This window comes from Urocitellus parryii, chromosome 1 (assembly GCF_045843805.1).
Source record: "Urocitellus parryii isolate mUroPar1 chromosome 1, mUroPar1.hap1, whole genome shotgun sequence".
In the NCBI taxonomy this organism is placed as follows: domain Eukaryota; kingdom Metazoa; phylum Chordata; class Mammalia; order Rodentia; family Sciuridae; genus Urocitellus; species Urocitellus parryii.
Genome location: NC_135531.1, coordinates 51,883,056 through 51,907,430, shown reverse-complemented (window position 1 = coordinate 51,907,430; position 24,375 = coordinate 51,883,056). Strand labels below are relative to the sequence as shown.

The following is a 24,375-nucleotide window of genomic DNA, read 5'->3' as shown; positions in this document are numbered from 1 at the left end:
AGAAAAAGTGCGACACACAATTCCGGCGCCAATTCCAAAGTCTGGGCGCAACCCTCTCGTCAGCGTCCGAGCGAGTTTCGGGATTGGCTGAGGTGGTTAAGAGCAGATCCAATCAGCCAGCAGCGCGCGCATAGAACTCCGCTCCGTAGCTGACGCTAAGCAAAGCTGAGAACCGGAGCCTATAGCAATGTGAAGGTAAGAAGTGGGAAAAGATCATGTCCTAACCACTTAAGTTTGTCTCGGGGCTGGCAGCTCACTGGATTTGGAGCTCCAGCGCAGAAGGCGAGTTCTTTACCGCCCCGGAACTGGAGACCCGTCGTCCAGCTGGGCCTTCAGTCAGCGGTTCTTCGCCAGTGGCGTCAACGCCTGCGCCACCACCCCGCGGGTTAGCAGAAAAAGACGGAGGGGCGGGGTTGCCAGGAACTGATGAACTTTCACTTCTTCTCACACTCAATGTGTTTTCTCACACTCAGTGAAGAAGTTGGCGAGTACTAGTAGTTGCTTCCGGGACGGAATGGGTGGGTGGAGGAGAGAACTTGCTACCTCAGTTAACCCTGAGTGGCCCAAGAATGGAGCTGTCACCTGCTTTCTGCCCTGACATGGACATTGATCTCTTAGCGGTCTTTTGAACTTCAGACTTGCTGGCCTTCTCTTTCTCTTTCTGCTTGTGCTGGGGATTAAACCCAGGGCTGCCCTGTTTATTTATTTAGTTTTTAAAAAATCGCACAATTTAAAATCTACTCTCTTAATCTCTTTGTTTATCCATTAAATACAATCTGTCAGAACGACTTCCCCTTTTCTTCAAAAATGACAGGAATTTTCACACATATTTCCAAAGTCTTGTGTTTGCCTATTTCAAATCAGATGAATGTCTTTTTTTACTTTTTCTTTCAGGTAGAAACCAAAGGTAGATTTCTTTAGGGAAGGAACTGCCCATGGTAAGCAGTGTTGAAAAGCTTCTTTTAATTTCAAGGACTCCCATTATTTGACCCATCCTACCTCGAAAGATCATTTATTCTCTGTTTTCTCCTGTAGTCAGATAACTTTCATTTATGTCTCAAAAATTTGCCTTGCCCATTTTTGCCCCCATCTTATGTTTTTGAACTTTGAAAGCCTCTCCACAGCAATCTGGCCTTTACCTTTCCAGCTTCTCATCTTTCAGAGCCCATTGCAATAATAATGAGGGTGAAGATTGTAATGATAATGGTAGAGAGCTGGTTAACATTTATTAGGTGGTTTTATGTACTAATTTATTTATTCTTCCAGGTAGGTCTATCTAACCTTCACTATCCTGAATTCTGAAAGCATTTGCAGCCTGTGTTGTGTAATTTGCCACTTCATGGCACTTCTTTTGGGTGCTGGGGATTGAACTCAGGGCCTCATGCATGCTAGGCAAGCACTTTACCACTGAGCTACATCCCCACCCCCACTTCATGGCATTTCTAACTACCTGGAGTTATATCTTGTATTTAATCATTTTTTTATGAGAATATAAGGTCCACAAAGAGATTTTTCTCACCTACACAGCTATGGTTACAGTGTCTAACCAATGGTACACATTAAGAGCATTTTGTTAAATAAATGAATACATCTTTGAATTATATGAGCACTTACATTTATTTCATATATATTAATCTTTTCCCCATTAGTGGTACAAATTTAAGTTGGTATGACATAACATTATTCCTAAACACAGTGATGTTTTTCAATAAATTAGGTGTTTTAATCCTAACTGCGGAACTCTTGTTCTATTCTGAGATAGGTTGAGGGATACAAAATGTGTAAAAAGGATAAAGTTAAACCCTTAATGTGTTTGTGTGTGTGTATTTTTAAAAATAGACAACAAATTCATTTCTCACAATTCTGAAGGCTGGAGGTCTGAAATCAGCATCAGTGTGCCAGTGTTTTCTGGTTTGGGTGAGGGCGGTCTTCCAGGTTGCATCCAGCTGACTTTTCCTTGTATCCTTCCAATGCAGAAAGAGCAAACTCATGAATAAATGTTTTTATTTATTTGTATTCTAATACTATGTTTAATTTCTAAGCCCTCTAATTTGTTGAATATCTACCCACTTACATACACACACATGTACACAAACCGTTTTGCATTACTTTTGCATACTCATAATGTGTTTTAATTATCAGTATTCCACAAAGTGTGGATAAATCAATTTGCACTTAATTTCTGAGTTAAGGTATATTTTAGAGAAATATTTATATAATATTTGACTTTTTTATTAAATATTTTAAATTGTTAATGACTGGTTTTTTGAGCTTACATTGTATGTTTAATAGAGTGGGTAGGGTATTTAGTGTAAACATTTTTGGATATACAAGTTATTTAAATGATTTCTACGATCTTCTAATACTGATATAGCTCTGTATGCTAGCTACATATCTAAGAGCTTTATATACATTTAGTTATTTAATTGTTCATAATAACCCTATGGGGTATGTAATATTTATTATCTTAATTTTACAGATAAGAAACTGAGGCATAGAAAGGTTAAGTGACTTGTAAAAGGTCCCACAGCTTGTAAGTATCAAAACTGGGATTTAAACTTAGAGTCTGTTTGTAGAATTTATCTTTAAAGTGTTTTGTTTTGTTTTTTAAACAAATAATGTTGTAGGCATACTTGTGTAGACTTATACAAACATAACTATCTATAGGATTATTCCTAAGAACAGAATTTCTGGGTCAAAAGATAAATTCATACCAACACACTGTAGGGCCTGCTGCTTTTCCTTTTGGCTGTCATCTAGGAAGGTTGTGTCATTCCTCATTCCTTGAATGTTATTAGCTCCTGGCTTACTGTCATCCTTTGCTGTATACTATCATATTTCTTGTGACTTGAATATCCTTATAGATGATCCTTTCAATAACTTGACTCTCTTTCTTGACCTCCTCTCCTCTAGTGATTATAATCTCCAGCTTAGTTACTCACTCTCATGGCCATTCTTTGAATTGTCTCTGTCTGTACCTGTGTTGCCTTACTGTGAAGGAAAACACACAGCCCAGTGGCCTTTAACACTTAGCCAGTAATTCTACTATCTTATCCTCCCACATTCTCTCATATCTATTTTATACATTTCTTTTCCTCTCCTTATATCTGTAATCCTTTCTCCCCATTCTTATTCACTGCTAGTAACCTTAGTTATGATTTTACTAAGAAGCAATTCAGACAGAGCTTCCATAAACTCCTACCAGCATATCTGCTCACCTACCTGCATCTATGCTCTTGATACTCTGCTGACTCTCCCATTAAAATAAATAAATTTTGAGCCAGGTGTGTTGCCACACACCTGTAATCCCAGTGACTCAGGAAGCTAAGGCAGGAGGATTGCATGTCAGAGGCTAGCCTCAGCAACGTGGCAAGGCCTTGAGCATCTCGGCAAGGCACTGTCTCAAATTTTAAAAAAGGTTTGAAGTTATAGCTTAGTGATAAAGTGCCCCTGGGCTCAATTCCTAGTACTGCCTTCCCCTCAAAAAAGAGTATCATGTACTTTTATCTTTTTTTTTTAATATTTGTTTTAGTTATAGGTGGACACAATCACCTTTATTTAATTTTTATGTGGTGCCAAGGATCAAACCTAGTGCCTCACGCATGCTAGGCAAGTGCTCTACTGCTAAGCCACAACCCCAGCCCCTTGTACTTTTATCTTAAGCTGACTTTTCCTATTCTTTTTCCTGCCTTGCTTTTCTCCATAACACTTAAAATAATTTCATATTCTATACTGTATATTTTTTAATTTATTGTCTGCTTTCCTTAATAGAATTAAGCTCCATGTGGGAGGGACTTTTTTTTTTTTTAGTTCATAGTAACTTTGTTCCCCACCAGTTTAAATGGTAATTTTTTTTTGTCTTTTTAAAATTTCTAATTGACATAATAACTGTTTATGTTTATAGGGTATGATGTGATATTTCAATACATGTATTGGGGGTGTAGCTCAGTGGCAGAGTCCTTAGCAGTATGAGACCATGAGTTTAACCCTAGCAACCCACTCCCACAAACAAAACTCTTAACTTTAGTACCTGTATACAGTGTACGTATAAAATATTAGTGCCCTAATTTTAATTGGCATATTCATCACCTCACACATTTAACATATCTTTGTGTTGGAATGTTCATAATTCTTCTAGCTATTTTGAAATATACAATTAATTGTTGTCTGTATACTTATTGTGCTCTGTGCTATAGAACATTAAAAAATATTCCTCTTATGCAACTGCACCCATGTGCCCATTAAACATCCTCTCTCTATCCCCTTCTTACCCTCCTAAACCGTGAAAATCACTATTCTGCTCTACTTCTAGGAAATCAACATTTTTAATTTCCACATGTAAGCAAGACCATGTGATATTTATCTTTCTTTATGTGATTTATTTCATATAACATAGTGTCCTTATTCCTGCTTCCATAAATGAGAGAATTTTATTCTTTTTTATTTTATTTTTGTTTTTTGCAGTACTGAGGATTGAATCCAAGGATCATTCTTTTTTTATATATGAATAATATACTGTTGTGAATGTGCACTACATTTTCTTCTTCCATTTATCTGTTGGTGGACACCTAGGTTGACTCCATTATCTTCACTACTGTGACTAATGCTGTAGATATCTACTTAAAATACTGATTTTCTATCCTTTGAATATATATTCACTAGTGGAATTGCTGTTCTAGTTCTAGTTTTTTGAGTATTGTTCATACTGTTTTTTATAATGGTTGTACTAATTTATATTCCCTCCAACAGTATTGTATTAGTGTTTCCCTTTTAGTAGGAAGGGTTTTTGTCTGTTCAAGTCTATGCTAAATTTTTAGCACTAGATGAGTATTTGTCAGGTAACAAATATTCAACAAATATTTGTTAAATGAATAAATATATTTTACTTTAGTTTTTCTTATAAGGCTAAGAAAAATCACAATCTACATGTCTGTGAATCAGCAAGATCTAGATCCCGATAGTACTACAGATGTGGAAGTTGTTACAGATACTGAAGAAGAACTTATTAAAGAATGTGAAGAAATATGGAAAGACATGGAAGAAGTAAGTTTCAAGAGATAAAGGTGATATATATGTTAATATAAGAGTTAAATTAATTTCAATAACAATTAGACTTTGGAAAGATAGAATTTTGCTAGTTTCTCAGAACTATTATATATGGTAATATTTATATAGTTTTTAGACCTATAAGCATTCAATCAAGAAACTTTATGATAGATAAGCTATAGAAAGAGAAAAATTATGACAACTCCTAATCTTAGTTTTATTATCTTGGAATAGCTATACATAATATTGAAGTACAAAACTAAGAAGGAATACTCAGCCTAGGCTGAAGGAGTCATGGATAACTTTTTATAAGAAGTAATCACTAATTTCATTTCTAAAGGATAGGTAAGACTTGGCCAGTGAAAGTAGGACAGGCACAGAATGTAGAAAGATAAAAATGTATAAAATTTGAAGAGTTAAGAGAACTATAAGGAGTTTATAATGAATAATGCAAATTAGAACAAAGAAAGATTTGTGGACTTTGAGACTGGAAAGTTAACTGGGAACAAGAACATGAAGAATTTTGTTGAGTGTGTACTATGGGAAGTCAGGATTATAAACACTGAAGTGACATGATCAGATATGCAGAGTAAGAAAATTATTATGAGGGCTGGGCGTGATGGGTCATGTCTGTAATCCCAGTGGGTTGGGAGGCTGAGGAAGGAGGATCCTGAGTTCAAAACCAGCCTTGGCAAAAAGTAAGGCTCTAAGCAACTCACTGAGACCCTGTCTCTAAATAAAAAATACAAAATAGGGCTGGGGACTTGATTAAATGGTTGAGTGCCCCTGAGTTAAATTCCCCCTACCAAAAAAAAAAAAAAAAAAAAAAAGAGAGAGCATTTAGGAGGCTTTAGTCCTATTCAAAAGTGAAGACCTAAATAGTGTTACTACAAATAGAATAGGTTCAAGAAATATTAAGGAGGTTAATCACTGTGAAATTGGAGAGAATTATCTTGGATGGTTTCAGATTCATGGTTTGGGCCTTTGGCTGGTTGGTGGGGTTATTCCTTAAAACACAGAGTATAGAAATGGGAAGAACACATAATTATGAGTGAAAGTGTGAATTCATTTAGAAATTGTTGAGTTTGAAGCATCTATACATTTTCTGTTTTAGTGAGGGAATTGCTTTTGGTACACTACAGTATCTTGGTAAAAATACTGTTCTACTTAAAATAATATAATGTATGTTAGAGGCCACAGAATTTTAGCATCCTTTTCCTAGTAAAGGTTCAGAGTAGGGTGAATTAGTAGTAGTATTAGTAGTAGTCAGTCTGTCTGTCTGTCTGTCTCTCTCTCTCTCTTTTTTTTTTTTTTTGGTACCAGGGATTGAACCCAAGAGCTCTGAGCCACTGAGCCTCATCCCTAGATCTTTTTTATATTTTATTTAGAGAGAGGGTCTTGCTAAGTTGCTTAGGGCCTCATTAATTTGCTGAGGCCAGTTTTGACCTAGTGATTATCCTGCCTCAGCCTCCCATTATAGGCATGTGCTACTCTGCCTGGCTCTGTGGGGTCTCTCTATTTATTTCTTTTTTAAAAAGTAATTTTTAAACATAAATACTTGGAACTCTTATATTATTAATGTATCTACTACATAATTTGTATAAAAAATTTTTTAAAATTTTTTTCAGTGTATAAATTTAGACTTAAAAATAACTGTAGGCAAGGCCTGGTGGTGCAGGCTTGTAATTCCAGCTACTCAGGAGGCTGAGGCAGAAGGATTCTAAGTTTGAGGCCAACCTCAGCTATTTAGTGAGACTCTGTCTCAAAATAAATAAATAAAAAAGAATAAGGATATAGCTCAGTGGTAAAGTGCCCCTGGGTTCTATTCCCAGTACAAACAAAACAAAACAAAATAAAAATACTTTTTATAGAAAATATTGCAACTAGAAATAAGCAAAAATAAAATTTTAAATTTAAATTACTAATTTTTAATTCTCAGATTTATTATTATTAATAGTTTTGGATTTTTAAAAATATTTTTTGTAGTTGTACAAAATAACTTTATTTTATTTATTTATTTATTTTTATGTGGTGCTGAGGATCAAACCCAGGGCCTTGCCCATGTGAGGCGAGCACTTTACTGCTGAGCCATAACCCTAGCCCCTGGATTTTTTTTTTTTTTTTTTTTTTTTTTTATGGCACAAGAACAGTGTCTCCTGAAGGCTTTGTTTTATGATCTTACCTAACTTCTTACCTACTTTGTTATTTTCTACTGTATTTTCTCTTATTCTTCCCACCTCCCCACCTTTTCCACTTTGTAGTTTATAAGTCACCACAGCTATTGGTTTCTGTTCTTTTTCTTTTGTCTGGTATTCCCTTTTCCTTTTGATATATTTACTTTGGAACCTATTTTGCTGCCTCCTTCATTGTTTTGCCTAAAAAGTGAGGAATTAAAACTCTGATGTTAGATATCTGTATGTTGTTTTAAAGGAGTATTATGTTGGACTGATTAAAAAAGGGGAGGAGAAGGAAACTATCTATGGATTATATTATCTGACTTGTTTCTCTTTTTAAATCAAGTGTCAGAATAAATTATCACTTACTGGAACTGAGACACTCACTAATTCAAATGCTCAGGTATGAACTTTTTTTTCCCCTTGAAAATAGGTAAGTACAATTCATTGTATTTTGGAAAAGTATATTTGTTTATATTTACTTCAAAAATAATTACTTATTAATACCTGTATTCTTAATCATTTAGAAAACTCTTTGTTCTTCCTGATTTAAGAGTTGGAAGTAAATAAAATAGCAAGACTCCATCAAAAATTAAAAAAAAAAAAAAAAAAAGGAGCCAGGTGCTGTGGCACACACCTGTTATCCTAGTGACATGGAAGAAGACTACAAGTTTTCGATCAGCCTTGGAAGTTTAGAGAGACCCTGTCTTAAAATGAAAAAGGCTGAGGATGTAGCTTAACTCAGTGGAAAAACACTCCTGGATCTGATCATACACACACACACAAAACAAACAAACAAAAAAAAAAAAAAAACAAACAAACATTGAATCGAGCTATTATAAATAAGAAAGCATTTTCTTTATTATTTGTCTTTTAAATACATTCATTTAGCAGTTGAGCAAATTGCTTGTTCATTGCTATTGTGATACCCTGTTAAAAATTAAAACAATAAAAAAAAATAGAACAAAGACAGTCCTACTCCGTGTTAGGTAAAATATCTATATGTAACCTTTATTGATTTTACTGTAGACTTTAGAAGATGATTTAGATCTGTTGAAATAATCAAAGAATTGTGGAATTGGTTTAGAATAGGTCAGTGGATCAGGTAAGGAATTTAAAATGTGACAAAAATATGGTTGTTCAAATCTGTCATAAAAGAATGAATTAGTTAATGAGTTATAGTGATACAACTAGATATCCATGTGGAGGAAAATAAAATGGGACCTCAGTTTTCCCTTTTATACCATATAAACTCCTGATGGATTAGCAAAAAAAAAAAAATCTGTAAAAAAAAACTAGGAGAATATTTTTGCTAACCAGGAATAGGGGAAAACTTCTTGGCTAATAATATAAGTCTGGTTTTTATAAAAGAAAAAATAGATGTATTTTACCATGTAAGAAATTAAAAACATTTTAATGATAAAATTCTAAGGATAGAATCAAATGTACAGATGATTAAAATGAAAGTTCCCCCAAACTGGTAGAGAAATGTCAAAAGACAAAAGAATTCATTTGAGAGTGCTCCTGCTATCCAAATTTGATATTATAATGAATAATAACTTTAATTGAATATAATAATATAAAAATAAAAGTCCATGATTATAATGATACTTAATTAAAAATAAAAACAAAATAAAGGGAAAAATTAATGTGTCACTTTTGAAAGTACTTGTTAGATTCTTAATGTCAGAATTAGTGATAAACAACTGGGTTCCTTTTTGTGTTCATGAAACTTTTTGAGTCTTGGCCTGGAGTAGTGGCTCTGTGACGGAGCACTCGCTTAGCAAGTGTGAGGCACTGGGTTTGATCTTCAGCACCACATAAAAATAAATAAAGTTATTATGTCCATCTACAACTTAAATTTTTTTTAACTATAAGTATACAGCTGTGTTGCATAGGATAAATAAACTGAATATTGCATTTGAAAAAGCAATAAGGAAATACATAATACATAATAAGGAAACCATCATCTTCCTTTGAAAATGTGGTTCCTACGTTGTAGAAAAAAATGAGATCCACTAAATCAGAATCATTAGAGATTGGACCTACAAGCTTCTAAATGATTTTCATGCAGTGAGCCAAACACTGGGTCTGAGGGGGGTACTTGTGTAGCTGTAAATGTGTAGTGTTGGAATATACGATATGTGTTTTCCTGTTGTGTTGAGCACCCCCAAGCCCACTCATAAGCTTGATGATTTTCTAGGAGGACTCACAAGAGGCACGCAGTATATAGTGAACTTGTTCTATTACAGTGAAAGGATACAGAGTAAAATCAACAATGGGAAAAGGTACATGAGGTGAGATCCACAGGAAACCAGGCACAATTCAGGAGTCCTTTCCTTGTAGAGTCACACAGGACCTGTTCAATTTTTCCGTCTAATTGTGACAATATGTCTGAGGACCTCATTAGAAACTCTTCCCAAAGTTTTCAGTGGAAGCTGGTCACATAGGCATATCCTATCTGGCAGGTAACAACAAAAAAAAACAGACTAACAGAAGGAAAGCAGGTGTTCAGCATAAACCACATTGTTTTTTCTTTTTTTTTTTTTTTTAAATTTATATATGACAGCGGAATACATTACAATTCTTATTACATATATAGAGCACACTTTTCAGATCTCTGGTTGTATATATAGTATATTCACACCAATTTGTGTCTTCATACCTGTACTTTGGATAATAATGATCATCACATTCCACTATTATTAATTACCCCATGCCCTCACCCTTCCCCTCCCACCCCTCTGCCCTATCTAGAGTTTATCTATTTCTCCCGTGCTCCCTCTCCCTATCCCACTATGAATCAGCCTCCTTATAGCAAAGAAAACATTCGGCATTTGGTTTTTTGGAATTGGCTAACCTCACTTAGCATTATCTTCTCTAACTCCATCCATTTACCTGCAAATGCCATGATTTTAATCTGTTTTATTGCTGAGTAATATTCCATTGTGTATATATGCCACATTTTTTTTATATCCATTCATCTATTGAAGGGCATCTAGGCTGGTTCCACAGTTTAGCTATTGTGAATTATGCTGCTATAAACATTGATCCTGGCTGTGTCCCTGTAGTATGCTGTTTTTAAGTCCTTTGGGTATAGACTGAGGAGAGGAATCGCTGGGTCAAATGGTGGTATCATTCCCAATTTTCCAAGAAATCTCCATACTGCTTTTCATATTGGCCTCACCAATTTGCAGTCCCACCAGCAGTCTATGAGTGTACCTTGTTCCCCACGTCCTCGATAACACTTATTGTTGTTTGTATGCATAATAGCTGCCATTCTGACTGGAGCGATATGAAATCTTAGAGTGGTTTTGATTTGCATTTCTCTAATTGCTAGTGATGATGAACATTTTTTCATGTATTTGTTGATTGATTGTACATCAAGGACTTAGGAATACAATCAGAGACCCTGCCCTAATTTCCTTAATAAGACTCCTGTGGCACAAGAATTAAAATCAAGAATCAATAAATGGATTGACTCAAACTAAAAAATTTCTTCTCAGCAAAAGAAACAAATCTGTGAGGTGAATAGAGAGCCTACATCTTGGGAGCAAATCTTTACCCCTCACCCATCAGATAGAACACTAATCACTAGAGTATATAAAGAACTCAAAAAGCTAAACACCAAAAAACAAATAACCCAATGAATAAATGGGCCAAGGACCTGAAGAGACACTTCTCATAAACCACATTCTTTAGATAAACAGATTAAGTATGTTAAGCCTCTCAGGAATGTTTTGGGTGGTAGGAACTATTTTCTTGAAACCTAACCAAGTTCTCATTGCCAGCCAAAGGACAATGTTATAAGGAGATCTTTCTAAAAATAGTTTTAATCCTGCTTTGTTAATTCTTTTCTGCATACCTTTCATCTTCAAAATTTTATTAGAAGCCCATTTTCTAAAGTAGGATGTTATATATTTTAAGAAAATTTTAGTAATTAAATTACTTTAGAAATATTACTATTATTTTTAGAAAAAGTTGTTCAGTTTTATAGCAAGTTGAGAAATAATTTGTATACTTTCCTGCTGGGCTTTGGTACACTAAAACATATGCTTCATCAATATAGTATCATCAATGTGTATGGGTTTAACTATATGAAATTACTGTTTATTATGAGTTAAAAATAAATTTTAATAATTTCACATATTTCAACCTAAGCTGAACAGAAGTGATATGGATTCCTTATCATCATATGATAGTTTTACCTAACTTAATGCTGCTTTTTAAAAGTTTATTATCTCTTACTAGTATTAAACTACATTTATACACTTGATACTTCACAAAATTTTTTTTCACATTCTTAATTGATTATCTATAAGGAAAATATTAAACTCTGCTTTGTTAAAGATTTAAAATATGCTATTTATATCCCTTTAATTGGAGTAAAGGGAGGAAAGGGGCGGGGATAAAGGGGTAGGAAAAATAGCAGAATGAAACAGATATTACCTATGTACATATATGACAGCATAACCAATGTGGTTCCACAACATGTAAAATCAGAAAAATGAGAAATTATACCCCATCTATGTATGATATATCAAGGAGCATAAATATATTCTGTCAGGTATAACTAATAAAACAAATTTAAATGTTTTTTTTAAAAACCATTAACACACACACACAAAAGATTTAACATTTTGTTAATGCTTTCTCTCTCTTTTTTTAAACTCCTCTTCTGATGTATTTTGACAGGCAATATTATGATATAGAACAGGGTCTTTGAGCTACTGTAGGTTATAAAAGATAGTAGTTGGTACCCTTGTGATGTAAATACTTTAATGAAATCCATTTTATTTTTGAAATGTGAATTTTTAATCTGTCTGGGTACCAATAAGAATTACAAATAGAAGATTAAAAATGCTGTGAAATCTAACTTTAAGCGTACATGGACTTTAAAATATTAAACAACAGATTTTCACATAGATTATCAAAATTGGAATGACGGGGATCACCTACTACCAAAACCACATTAGCCCTGATTTATATTTGGCTAAGAAATACACAGTTTGCAAGCTGCAAACTTGTGCGGTAAAGCTGGTTTTTATGTGTGGCTTGTGGGACCAATCTTATTTTATAATTATTTTGATTTATGTATTTAAATTGTATTTAAATATGTATTTAGCTATTCAGCTAAAAGTAGTTATAGTTTTTCTAAGAAGAGAAAAAAACATTTTTAAGGCAAATTTATCTAAAAATGTTGGCAATAAATAACTTTTTCTTAAATTGTACTAGGGCTGGGAATAGTACCCAGGGTGCCAGGCATAGTATACATGTGCTCTACCACTGATTTACATCCCTACCCCTTTTAATTTTTTATTTTGAGACAGAGTCTCTTTGCTAAGGCACTGAGGTTGCCCATGCTGGCCTTGAACTTGGGATCCTCCTGCCTTACACTTCAAATATCTGGGATTAGAGGTAGACATCAGTGTGCCTGGACCATTTTTTTATTTTAAGTTTTTATTTTTTTTAAGGAAATTATCTTAATGCACTTACGTTCTTTTAGTTTAAATGGTGAAGCAGAATTTATCATTTTTAATACTATATTGTTCGCATAAGATGCTGTAATTAGCATGGTTTAAAGCAGAATTATGTTTATAGTGTTAAATGTTCATAGTTTAGTTTTACTTTTGTTATCTATTTATGTTAGGAACTAATATTTAAGTATTAAAATGGTCTACACTTTTATCTATCAATAGCTATGAATATCTATTAAATCTCTTATTATTTTTTTTTTAGCTATCATTATTGATTATGCAAGTGAAATGTTTAACTGCTGAACTCAGTCAGTGGCACAAAGAAACACCTGAAAGTAAGATTTCAATTTTTAGATTTGTATTTTTGTAGACAAATTAATTTAATGATCACAAGAAGAATTACAAGCTCCATTTGGCTTTCTTGAAATTTCCTGAATTCTCCTGATAACTAGGAAGATGGAAAGAAAGTCAAGAATAGCATTTAAACATATATTCAAAGAATCATTTCAACAAGTACAGTATGTCAGATTCTAAGAATATAAAATTTTTTAAAAACTCTTCCAATGTGGCAGCCTATGGGACTGGTAATTCTGGGTATGAGGCCAACAGAGCTGCCTGTGCATTCAGTAGTACCTGGTTAGGGTGTGTGTGTTAAGGGATAATGATAACAAAAAAAAGTAAAAATCAAAAATCACCTAATATGCAGCATCAAAAGAAATAGAATAAGAATACTAAACCTAAGAGTCAAAGGACTTGAAAATGTCTTGATTCCTTCATTCTTGAAGGATACTTGCATTGAATATGCAATTCAGAGTTATTGTTTATACTTGAAAACTATGCTCCCTAGTTATTAGAAAGAAATAACTAGATACCTTTGAAAGTTTTCAGTAGCGTATCATTTGAAAAATTTCAAATAACACTTGATTAGGAAAGGTAGACTTTTCTAATGTATGAATTTAACACAAATTTTACAGAATTAATATCCATTGCTATTTCATTAGACTGGCAAAATTTATGAAAGAGTTTATCTTTTGCTGGTTTGTTTTTATTGTTTTGGGTTTTTTTTTTTTTTTTTTGCTGGGGGGTGGATTGAAACTAGGGCTGCATACATGATAGGCAAATCTTCTGACACTGAAGTATATCCCCAGCTCTCTTTTGCTGTTTTCAATTCATTACTTGTAGATATGTTTTAAGAAAGGAGTCTGATATTCTCTGCCAAAATTGAAATTCAACATTCTGTGAAATTCCATTTCTGGGAATATGTTCTATAGAAATGAAAGCACCAATACCTAAAAAATATGTCTGCTGTATTGTTGTCATTGTAGCTAAAACTTAAGTGCAAAGTTCATGCTTAGTCAACAGAATCACCCAGTATGTTATGATATATTCTTGCTGTGGAATATTATACAGTCAATAAAAGGATGAATTAGACCTACACCATATGAATGAAAGGGGTTTTCATGGGAGTTTTGTTGAGTGAATTCAAGATGAAGTGAATGTGTGTAATACGATATTATTCTTCTGCGGTTTTTCTTGTTTTGTTTTGTTGCTACTGGGGATTGAACCCAGGGGAATTTTCCCTCTGAGCTGCATCCTCAGCCTTTTTTATTTTTTATTTTGAGACAGGGTCTCTTTAAGTTGCTTAGGGCCTTGCTAAGTTGCTGAGGCTGACCTTAAGCTTGTGGTCCTCTTGCCTCAGCTTCCTGAGTTTCTCGGATTACAGGTGTGTACCACAATGTGTAGCTGATATTATTCTTGTAAAACCAGCAGTGATAAAAAATAATAAACCTTTTAATATATGTGTGCTTAAATATGTGTGTGTGTGTGTGTGTGTGTGTAGGATTATATGCCTACATATAGGAACACACTCTAGATTATTAAACTTGCTTTTGAGGGTTGGGGGAAAAACACTAAAAACAAAATTCCACATTTATCTAAAAGTATATATAACTGGTTATATGTACAAAGAAGGGAAACAAAAATAATTTCACAAAAGCTTCACATATTTCATAAAGCATTCTGTAATATACAGAAGGAATGGGTTATCTTAGAACACCAAAAAACCAATTCTTGAGAATTAACTAAGTATATGTATAATTTTGTTTTGGTTTTGTAGTAACTCCCCTGACAGAGGATGTTCTGATAACATTAGGAACAGAAGAGGTAAGTAATTTATCAATTTGTAGTAAACTTAAATAATTTATAACCAGAATATTTTATATTAGTTCATGACATAAGAAAAATGGTATGAAACTACCCTAAAACCATATTTTTATTTGATTATATTTTATTGAACTAAATAATTTTTAAAATTTGAATTTGAAGTCAATTTTTATATCAGAACTATTGCAAATGTTAGTGATTAATATGTAAACCTTAATTGCATATCTCGTTTTTAGGTGTTTAAACTCGATTAATAAAAATAAAACGTTAAACATAGTTAATTGATTGCACACATACATCTGTTCTTCTACTATGGATTAAAAATTTGTGACATCCCAGTTCATATGTTAAAATCTAATTCCCAATGTAATGGTACTAGGAGGTGAGAACTTTGGGAAGTAATTAGGTCTTGAGGGTTGAGCCCTCATAAATAAGATTAATGCTCTTATGTGTGGCTGAAGGAACCACATTTCTTCTGTTCACCATGTGAGCAAGAAGTCTGTCTTTTGTCAGACACCAGATCTGCTGGCATCTTTTTTTTTTTTTTTTTTTTTTGGTCCAGAGACTGAACCCAGGAGCACTTAACCACTGAGCCACATCCCCAACCCTTTTAAAATTTTTTTTATTTTGAGACAGGGTCTTGCTGAGTTGCTTAGGGCCTTGCTAAATTGCCAAGGCTAGCTTTGAACTCAAGGTCCTCCTGCCTCAGCTTTCCAAGCCACTGGAATTACAGGTGTGCACCATGGCACCCAGCTATGGCATCTTAATCTTGTATTTACAGCCTTTAGAACTGTGAGAAATAAATTTCTTTTCTTTCTTTCTTCTTTCTTTTTTTTTTTTTTAGCTTCCTTATCTATAGTATTTTGTTATAGCAGCCCAAAAGTACTACAGAAAATTGGTACTGAGAAGTGGGGTGGTACTCTAATAAATACCAAAAATGTGGATTTTGCTTTGAAATTGGGTTAGGGGTAAAGGCTGAAGAATTTTTAAGTGTGTTCTAGAAAAAGCCTACGTCACCATGAGGAAACCTTTATAGATAATTTTGGTGATAATTCAGAAAGAAAAGAGGGAAGCTATAGAGAAAGCCTCAGTTTTCTTATTTCCTGAGTAATCCTAAACAGAATACTGGTGAAAGTATGCACAATATAGACTATTCTGATATTTCCTATGGAAATGAGAAGCATCATTTCTAAGGGTAGAGAGGAGAAACTAGTGGTTTTTGTTTTTTGTTTTTTTTTTCTTTCTCACTATGCAGTACAACACAGCATCACTGGTCACCAAAATATATGGAGATTTCTCCATACCAGAAACCAATTTTCTGGCAGATTTTGCAGCACATGGGAAGGTACATGAAACTTCCATGCCCTCTTTATGCCTCCCTCCTTGAACCTTCATGTTTCATGTACTCAGTCATTCAGAAGCTCCTGAACCCATCACAAGCAGCAATTTAAAACTTAAGGGCTATTCATTTTTGTAATTTTCCATTTTATATTTTCAAACCACAGTTGATCCCATGTAACTGATACCAAAGAAAAGGAAAGCTGTATCAGGAGGAATTACTGTAGAAATGTGTATACCTATTTCTGACACTTCATTTGTTCTTCATTCTGTACTGTGGATATTTCTGTTCCTTTGTTCCATATTTCTGTATTTAAACCAATATCACTTTATCTTGGCTACCTACTGAAGCCTAATAAAGACATCACAAAAAAAATCAATATTTCACATTAAGTAGTATGAGTGTTCTAAGTTTGTTGTTGTTTTCAAAATTGTTTCCCATTTTCATCTAAATTTTAGAGGTGGCTTTTTATTTTATCCCATAAAAATCCTTGCTGAAATTTTAATTAAACTTCCCCCTACTTTATAAATTAAGTTTGGAGAGAATTGACATCTTTAACATATTTAGTCAGAATGCAGATCTCCATTTATTTGGTATTTAAAATAAGCATCTCAGTAATATTTTTGTAGTTTTCAAAATATAGGTCTTTCATATCTTTTGTCAAATTCATCACTTAGTATATTTTAAAATCTTTTTTCCCATTCCCTGTCCCTTCCCTTCATTCCCCTTTGTTTAATCCAAAATATTTCTATTCTTTCCTAACCACCCCCACCTTATTGTGAATTAGCATCTGCATATCAGAGAAAATATATGGCCTTTGGTATTTTGGGGAATGGCTTATTTCACTTAGCATAATATTCTCCAGTTCCATCCATTTACCAGTAAATATCATAATTTCATTCACTTTATGGCTGTGTAATATTCCATTGTGTATATGTACCACATTTTCTTTATCCATTCATCTGTTGAAGGGCACCATGAGTTCCAAGCTGAACTGTATGCTTAGTATTTTTGATGCTCTTTAAATGGTTCTTTCAAATGTCAGTTTTTTATTACTACTAAGTACTAAGATCAATCTTGATCTTACATTGATCTTACATCCCGTGAGCTTGAGAAATCTTTTTATTCTAGTAGCTTTTTATAGTTCTGTAAGATTTTCTAAATTGACATGTCATTTGAAATCAGATTTCTACATGGATTATCTGAGATTTATTATCCTTTCCATTCTGAATGCTTTTCATAACTTTTTATTGTCAGATTTTACTGTCATAGAACTACTTCAGTAAAATATTAAATGTAGTTGGTAAGAATGGACATCTTTGTCTTGTTTCTGGTCTTATCCGAAAGCATTTGCTTTTTCATCATTAAATTGAGTCCAATACTTAATCAACTGAACATAGGATAAATCCCACTTATCATAACATTAATCTTTTTATTTATTGCTGGATTTAATTTGTTGAAGTTTTACATATCTTTTTATATCTGGGTTTATGTGAAATATTGGTTTTTTTGTGATGTCTTTATTAAGCTTTGATATAAGAGTGATGATAACAACCTCATAGAATGAATTGAGAAGTATCCTCTCCTCTTCAAAAGAGCTTGTATATAATTGGTATTGTTTTTTCTTCAAGCATTGGAACCCATAGGTGAAGCCATCTGGGCTAGCATTTGCTTACAAACTAAATAAAAATTCTGAGATGAATAAAACTTTTAATCCAGGAACATTTTTAACTACAAATTCATTTTCTTTAGGGCTAGTTAGGTTTTGTTCTTTTCTGAATGAGCTTTGATAGTATGTCTTTCAAAGCATTGTTTCATTCTAATTTGTCAAATCTATTGATATAAAATTATTTGTAACATTTCATTTGCCCATTTTCTTTCTTTCTTTTTTTTTTAAATAGCTTTATCACTGAGCTATATCCCCAACCCTTTCTGTTTTGAGATAGGGTCTCACTGAGTTGTTGAGGGTCTTGCTAAGTTGGTAAAATTTTGGATCCTCCTATCTCAGCCTCCCAAGTCACCAAGATTATAGCATGTGCTACTGTGCCTAGCACCCATTTTATGTTTATAGATGTCACGTCTCCTCTGATGTTGATGATTTGTGTCTTCCTCCCCTCTCCATATAACTTGTTGAAGTTTTACATATCTTTTTATATCTATCTAACTGGCTAATTTTACTGACTTTCTCAAAGAACAAGCTTTTGATTTCATTTGATTTTCCTACCCCCTTATATTAATTGATTGAAATTCTTTATTATTATTTTCTCATCTTACTACGAGTGTCTCTTTGAGTTTATGGTTAAAGGTGAGGTCATTAATTTGAGAATTTTCTTTTTTTTTCCTATTATAGACTTTAGTATAATCATCTGTATACTGCTTTTATTTCATCCCAAAAATTTTGATTGGTGTTTTCCAATCATAATAATGTATGATTGAAGTTATGATTTCTTATTTTTTGTTGGTTGCTTCTTTGACTCGTGGATTATTTAGAAGTGTTGTATTTTTTTAGTGTCTGTGTATTTGCAAAGTTTTTTCCTATTATTAATTTCTTACTTATTGCTAGACCATATTTAAGGTAATATCAATATGATTGTATTGAAACTTACTTTTCTAATTTGTTTTCTATTCATTCTATTGTTTCTCTGACCTTGTTTTCCTCTTTTCCTGCTCTTTTTTATTTCATATTTTTAAATATAAACCCATTTTGTTATGGTTCTTGGCTCATTATTTCTCTTACATTTGTTTTCATAGTTGCTTTAGGGTTTACACTATACATCTTTAACTTAGCAATGATTTAAATTCAGAAAAAACTTGCAAAAAATCTTGAGATGAGGAAAATGGAACAAACAAAAGGATATTAGATAAAGTTCAGAGTTATTGTAACTCGCCTTACCCACACTGTCTTCCTGTCGTTCCTCAAGCACTCTTGAGCCTCATGGCCTTTTTACCTATTCTTTACTCTCTGAAATAACTGTTTCGCTAGGTAATAATTTCATTCATCTTTTGTGTTCTTCTTCTGGCTGTTTAGATGTTACCTGGTTGAAGAGATCTTTCCTTATTATGCTATTTAAAACAACTATTTCTTACTCCTCATGTGTTTATTCTTATTTTGATGTACTTTTTCCTCGTGACACTTCCCATTGGCTGGAGTTTTATATTGTTTGTCTGGTCTGAATCCCTCCACACTCTGCTTTCATTACCTTTGCCTCACTGCCTCCTCCAACAATTCCTGGTCACCAATATCTGATTAAGAAATATTGACTGAATGATTGAATAAATAGTGAATGATATTCCTTTGTGACTTTTTTATACATTCAGAAAAGAGACCTAATCAACCAGTTACTGAAAACATACCAGTAATTTATGGTTCAGTTTAGAATGAAAATATATTGCTTAAAACTCCTTATATTTTTATATTTAACAGTGGAATGCTACCAAAAAAATTTTGCACCTGCTACATACATACCCTTTGAAACTCTTTCTATTAGGTCTTTTTACTGTTGGCTTCTGAATTAAGGTATCCTAGACCAATATATAAATTTCACTATTGTTCAGAAACACAGTATTTGTAGAATTAAAAACTAAGCAATTAATTTGAATTATTTTGTTCTAGTTCCAAAAATTAAGACATGATCTTGAAATGGTACTATCTACTATTCAGTCAAAGAATGAAAAGTTAAAGGAAGACTTAGAAAGGTACGTTTATATTATAATTACTATTAATCATTGATATGTATTGAATTGGCACTTAAAATCCATAATTTGGGGGATAGTAGAGGACAGGAAAGGCAGCAGAATACAACAGACACTAGTATGGCAATATGTAAAACAGTGGATGTGTAACCGATGTGATTCTGCAATCTGTATACGGGGTAAAATGGGAGTTCATAACCCACTTGAATCAAATGTGTGAAATATGATATGTCAAGAACAACCAACAATAAAAATTTTAAAAAAATAATAATTAGCAAAAAAAAATCCATAATCTGTGTTTTCATGTTTGAAGGGAGCAACAATGGTTGGATGAACAGCAACAAATAATGGAATCTCTTAATGCACTTTACAGTGAATTGAAAAATCAGTTTGTGACATTTTCTGAAACAAGGTAAATTTGTGGTTCTAAGTTTTTTAAATAGGAGAAAGTATTTTCTTTTTTATGTTACCTAAACTATAGATGAAAAGAAGACAAATCTCACCCGGAATTGTGGGTCTTACCTTAACTTTTTCCGATTATTATTTACATGATTTTTTATGAATGACTTGACTGGGTTGTACTATTAGTTTCCCTACATGTTATAAAGAAAATATATCTTTCATAAAAGTAGTTATGTTGTTGGAGCAATGAAGTTTCAGCATTTTTGAAGTTTTAGACAGATGCAATACTTTTATTTATTTATTTTTATGTGGTGCTGAGTGCTGAGTGCTTCACATGTTTAAGGCAATCACTCCACCACTGAGTTACAACCCTAGTTCTCAGCAAAGTTTTTTATTAACTTTATGAAGAACCAGGTACAGGTATATACATTTTATCAGTTAAATGTTTCTCTTAATTTTCTTTTTATCTATTAGAATCTTTAGTGAGCTGAAAACTAAAATGCTTAATATAAAAGCATTCAAGGAGAAACTCTTGAGTGCCTTGGGTGAGTTTCTAGAAGACCATTTTCCTCTGCCTGATGGGAATGTTAAAAAGAAAAAGGTAAGTTTTAGAGAAGATATGCATGTAGATTTTAAATTGTTTTAGGTAGGTCCAGAGGCAAGTTTTCTTATATAGTATGAAGATATACACACGGATAAATGTACTGAAATATGCCATCATCACATATTTACTGAAAAATTAGAAGCTACCTACTTGTTCAGTAAAATGGGACTGATTAAGCTGGTGTATGGTGGTGTGTGCCTGTAATCCCAGGAACTCCGAAGGCTGAGATAGGAGGACCGAGAGTTCAAAGTCAGCCTTAGCGACATCAAGGCACTAAGCAACTCAACGAGACCCTGTCTCTACATAAAATACAAAATAGGGATGAGAATGTGGCTCAGTGGTCAAATGCCCCTGAGTTCAATCCTTGGTACCTCCCTGGGGGGGAAAAAATGGGATTGATTAAATTTTTTATATTGTATCCATATGATATGAAAAGATCAGCTTTTAAAAATGATTTGTTGAACACCATTAGAGTTAATGAAATGCTCATATTTTTAAATGAATAAAACAGATGACTAGATTTTATGACTTGAATCTAATTTATACCATAAATGTAAGGTCTGGTAGGTGAGTTTTGTTTTTGTTGTTGATGATGATGTTTGCTTTTTACTATTTTCCAAATGTTCTGACATGAATGTGTATCTCTTTTTAAATCAGAAGAATGTTTGAAAATTGTTAGTTTCATCTAGGTTAATAACTATTTGAATAGAATTTATGATAAAATAAACTTTTTCCAAAAACACAAGTAAATCATTGAGTGACAGAAGATTGTGAATGACTACTTTAATTTCTTTTCTTTAATACATTATATAGCATAAATAAACAAAACTTTGAAATTGGAATTGGTATTAAAACTGGTACCACAATAGTTTCTCTAAAATGTAAATATAGTTTAATCATTTTTTATTATAAAACTTTTGGCTCCCTATAGGATAAAGTCTTTAAATTACTTAGAATAATGGATTTATACTTTGGAGTGTATCTATCTGTTCAGCCTCATCGTGAATTGTTCTTTTTTTTTAGTTGTCAGTGGGCCTTTATTTTATTTATTTATATATGGTGCCAAGAGTTGAACCCAGTGCCCCACTCATACTAGGCAAGCACTCTACCGATGAGCCATAACCCCAGCCCCCATGAATCATTCTTTATTTATCTCTTATGTGAATCCATTCAACCTTACTACTTACTATAGCCAAACAAGTATACAGTGACCTCTCACTTTTTTGGGCCTTATATTGCTATATTTGCTTTGCTTAGAAAACCTGTATATCTCTGTCTACATATCTTCTGAGTTAATTTCTTTTTCTTTTTCTTTTTTTGATGCTGGGGATTAAACCCAAACCTGTCATATGCTAAGCATGCACTCTACCACTGAGCTACATCCCAGGATGAGATCACATTTATTAAATGAAGGGCTGGAGACGTAGTTCAGTGGTATTGTGCTTTCCTAGCAGTTGTACTAAAAAAAAAAAAAAAAAAAAAAAAAAAAAAAAAAAGGCAGAATTATATTTATTGAATGAATTTGAGAATATTAGGAAAAAAAGAAAAAGTTCTTATAATTGCAATCTGTGTTCATTTTATTTTTCCCATTCTTCTTTGAAATCATCTCTAGGCATTATATTTGTTATGGACTATGTCTTCCATTCCATCCATTATTATTTATATTTATTTATTTTGGAAATTATTGAAAGCCTTCTATTGACCATTCTGTGAAGTCATGATTCTTTTGATCTTAATCTTGTAACAGTTCACTGATTTTTTTAATTTCAGTCTCCCCATTTTTTTCAACTTTAGTTTTTAAGAATTATTAAACTATTAAACTTCTTCAATAATAAAACCAGATGTGTGAGGCATCCTGAAATGCAAAAAAATTGATTACTAGAAGCCATTAAGGGTTTTTAATGACATAAGAACTATTGATACATGTTGTAAAATGATAGATTACTATCCGTCTACCATCTGTGCCTCTGTTCCCCCCGCCCCCTCTCTTTCTATGTCTCTCTTTCTGGTCTGCAGTAATACTGTATATATTATTACTGCCATAATAAAATATCACAGATTTCTTGGCTTAAGCAACAAATTAATTTTTGCAGCTTAGAGGTAGAAGCCCAAGATCAGAGCTCTGTCAGGGTCGGTTCCTGGTAAGGTCTCTCTTCCTGACCTGTAGATTATACCTTCTCATTGTGTTCTCACATTCGTTTCTTCTCTGTATACAAGGAGAAAAGAGAATTCTTAGTGTTTCTTCCTCTTAGAAAGGAAGGAGCCATGAACTGGGATGTGACTCAGCAGTAAGGGGCTTGCCTAGCATAGGCAAGGCTCTGGTTTTGATCCGCAGTACCACAAAACAATCAAAAAACTCAGTCATTTCAGAGTAAAGTCCCATCCTATGAACTCATTTTCATATTAATTACCTCTTTAAGACTCTGTTCGCAAATATAGTTGCATTAGGGATTTGACACATGCATTTCTAGAGACATACTCATTCTACAACATTGGACTTGATAATTCAGAAATGGATATGAAAAAGAAAGCTAAAAACATTCTCCATCAGTTCAGTTCTTTAACATGAGGTGAACACCATCATTAGCATTAGGTAAATATAATTTGAGACATCTTTCCAAACATACGCTTATAAAAATATAAATTGATGGATGATTGAATCAGTGGAATTTTGTACTTGCTAATATGAAATAAATGCTAAATGTAATTTTATGTAGATTTGATAGAAGATAGTGAAAAATAGTTAAGTGTTGAATTGTTGAACTCAAAATTTTTTTGCCTCAAATAGTTTGAGTTCTGGAAAGATCTTTCTAATACAAGGAAAATAAATCATGAAAAACAACATAATGAAGAGTTTTTTTAAGGGCTGGAGTTGTGGCTCAGTGGTAGAGCACTTTCCTTGCATGCGTGAAGCACTCGGTTCGATCCTCAGCACAACATAAAAATAAATAAATAAAATAAAGATATTGTGTCCATGTACAACTACAAAAAAATTGAACAAAAAAGAGTTTATTTAACTCCATTTCTCAATTTTAGGTAGAATTAAAGATGAGGAAATTAGGGCTGGGGTTGTGGCTCAGTAGTAGAGCACTTGCCTAGCAAATGTGAGACACGGGTTTCGATTCTCTGTACCACATATAAATAAATAAATGAAATAAAGGTCTCTCAACAACTAAAAAATTTTTTAAAAAAAATTATTCTTCTTTTTAAAAAAAGGAAGAAAATTAACATTCTTTCTCTATTCCAATTTTGTATTGTTTTTACTTTGATGGGTTTATAGTATTTATGTTGTGCTAAGAAATCATCATTTATGTCTATGGTTAGCTTTCATTCTATTTTGTATTGGATTCAGTACTTATCTACTACCACTGATTTTTTTAATTCTTACTTTTGATCCATTGCTTTATTTCATGGTTTGTTAATGGTTGGTTTATTTGTTTTCTTCCCAAATAATTTGTTTAAGAAGAATTTCTGAAT

General features: G+C 33.0%; 1 protein-coding gene across 4 annotated transcripts in view; it reads left to right on the top strand.

Moving 5' to 3' along the window:
* Positions 1–117: 117 nt before the first annotated feature.
* Positions 118–24,375, top strand: part of Cenpk (centromere protein K) — a 29,171-nt gene continuing 4,913 nt past the window's right edge. The window contains exons 1-9 of one of the 4 annotated variants that reach the window (XM_026390846.2): positions 123–195; positions 2,480–2,533; positions 4,905–5,043; positions 7,567–7,623; positions 12,960–13,032; positions 14,814–14,860; positions 19,813–19,895; positions 20,206–20,304; positions 20,769–20,895. In XM_026390846.2, coding sequence (XP_026246631.2) covers positions 4,927–5,043; positions 7,567–7,623; positions 12,960–13,032; positions 14,814–14,860; positions 19,813–19,895; positions 20,206–20,304; positions 20,769–20,895 — 603 coding nt within the window. In that variant the 5' untranslated portion in view covers positions 123–195; positions 2,480–2,533; positions 4,905–4,926. Of the gene's footprint in view, positions 196–2,479; positions 2,534–4,891; positions 5,044–7,566; positions 7,624–12,959; positions 13,033–14,813; positions 14,861–19,812; positions 19,896–20,205; positions 20,305–20,768; positions 20,896–24,375 lie in introns of all 4 variants that reach the window. The other 3 variants (XM_077795871.1, XM_026390845.2, XM_026390847.2) reach the window with 3 other exon arrangements.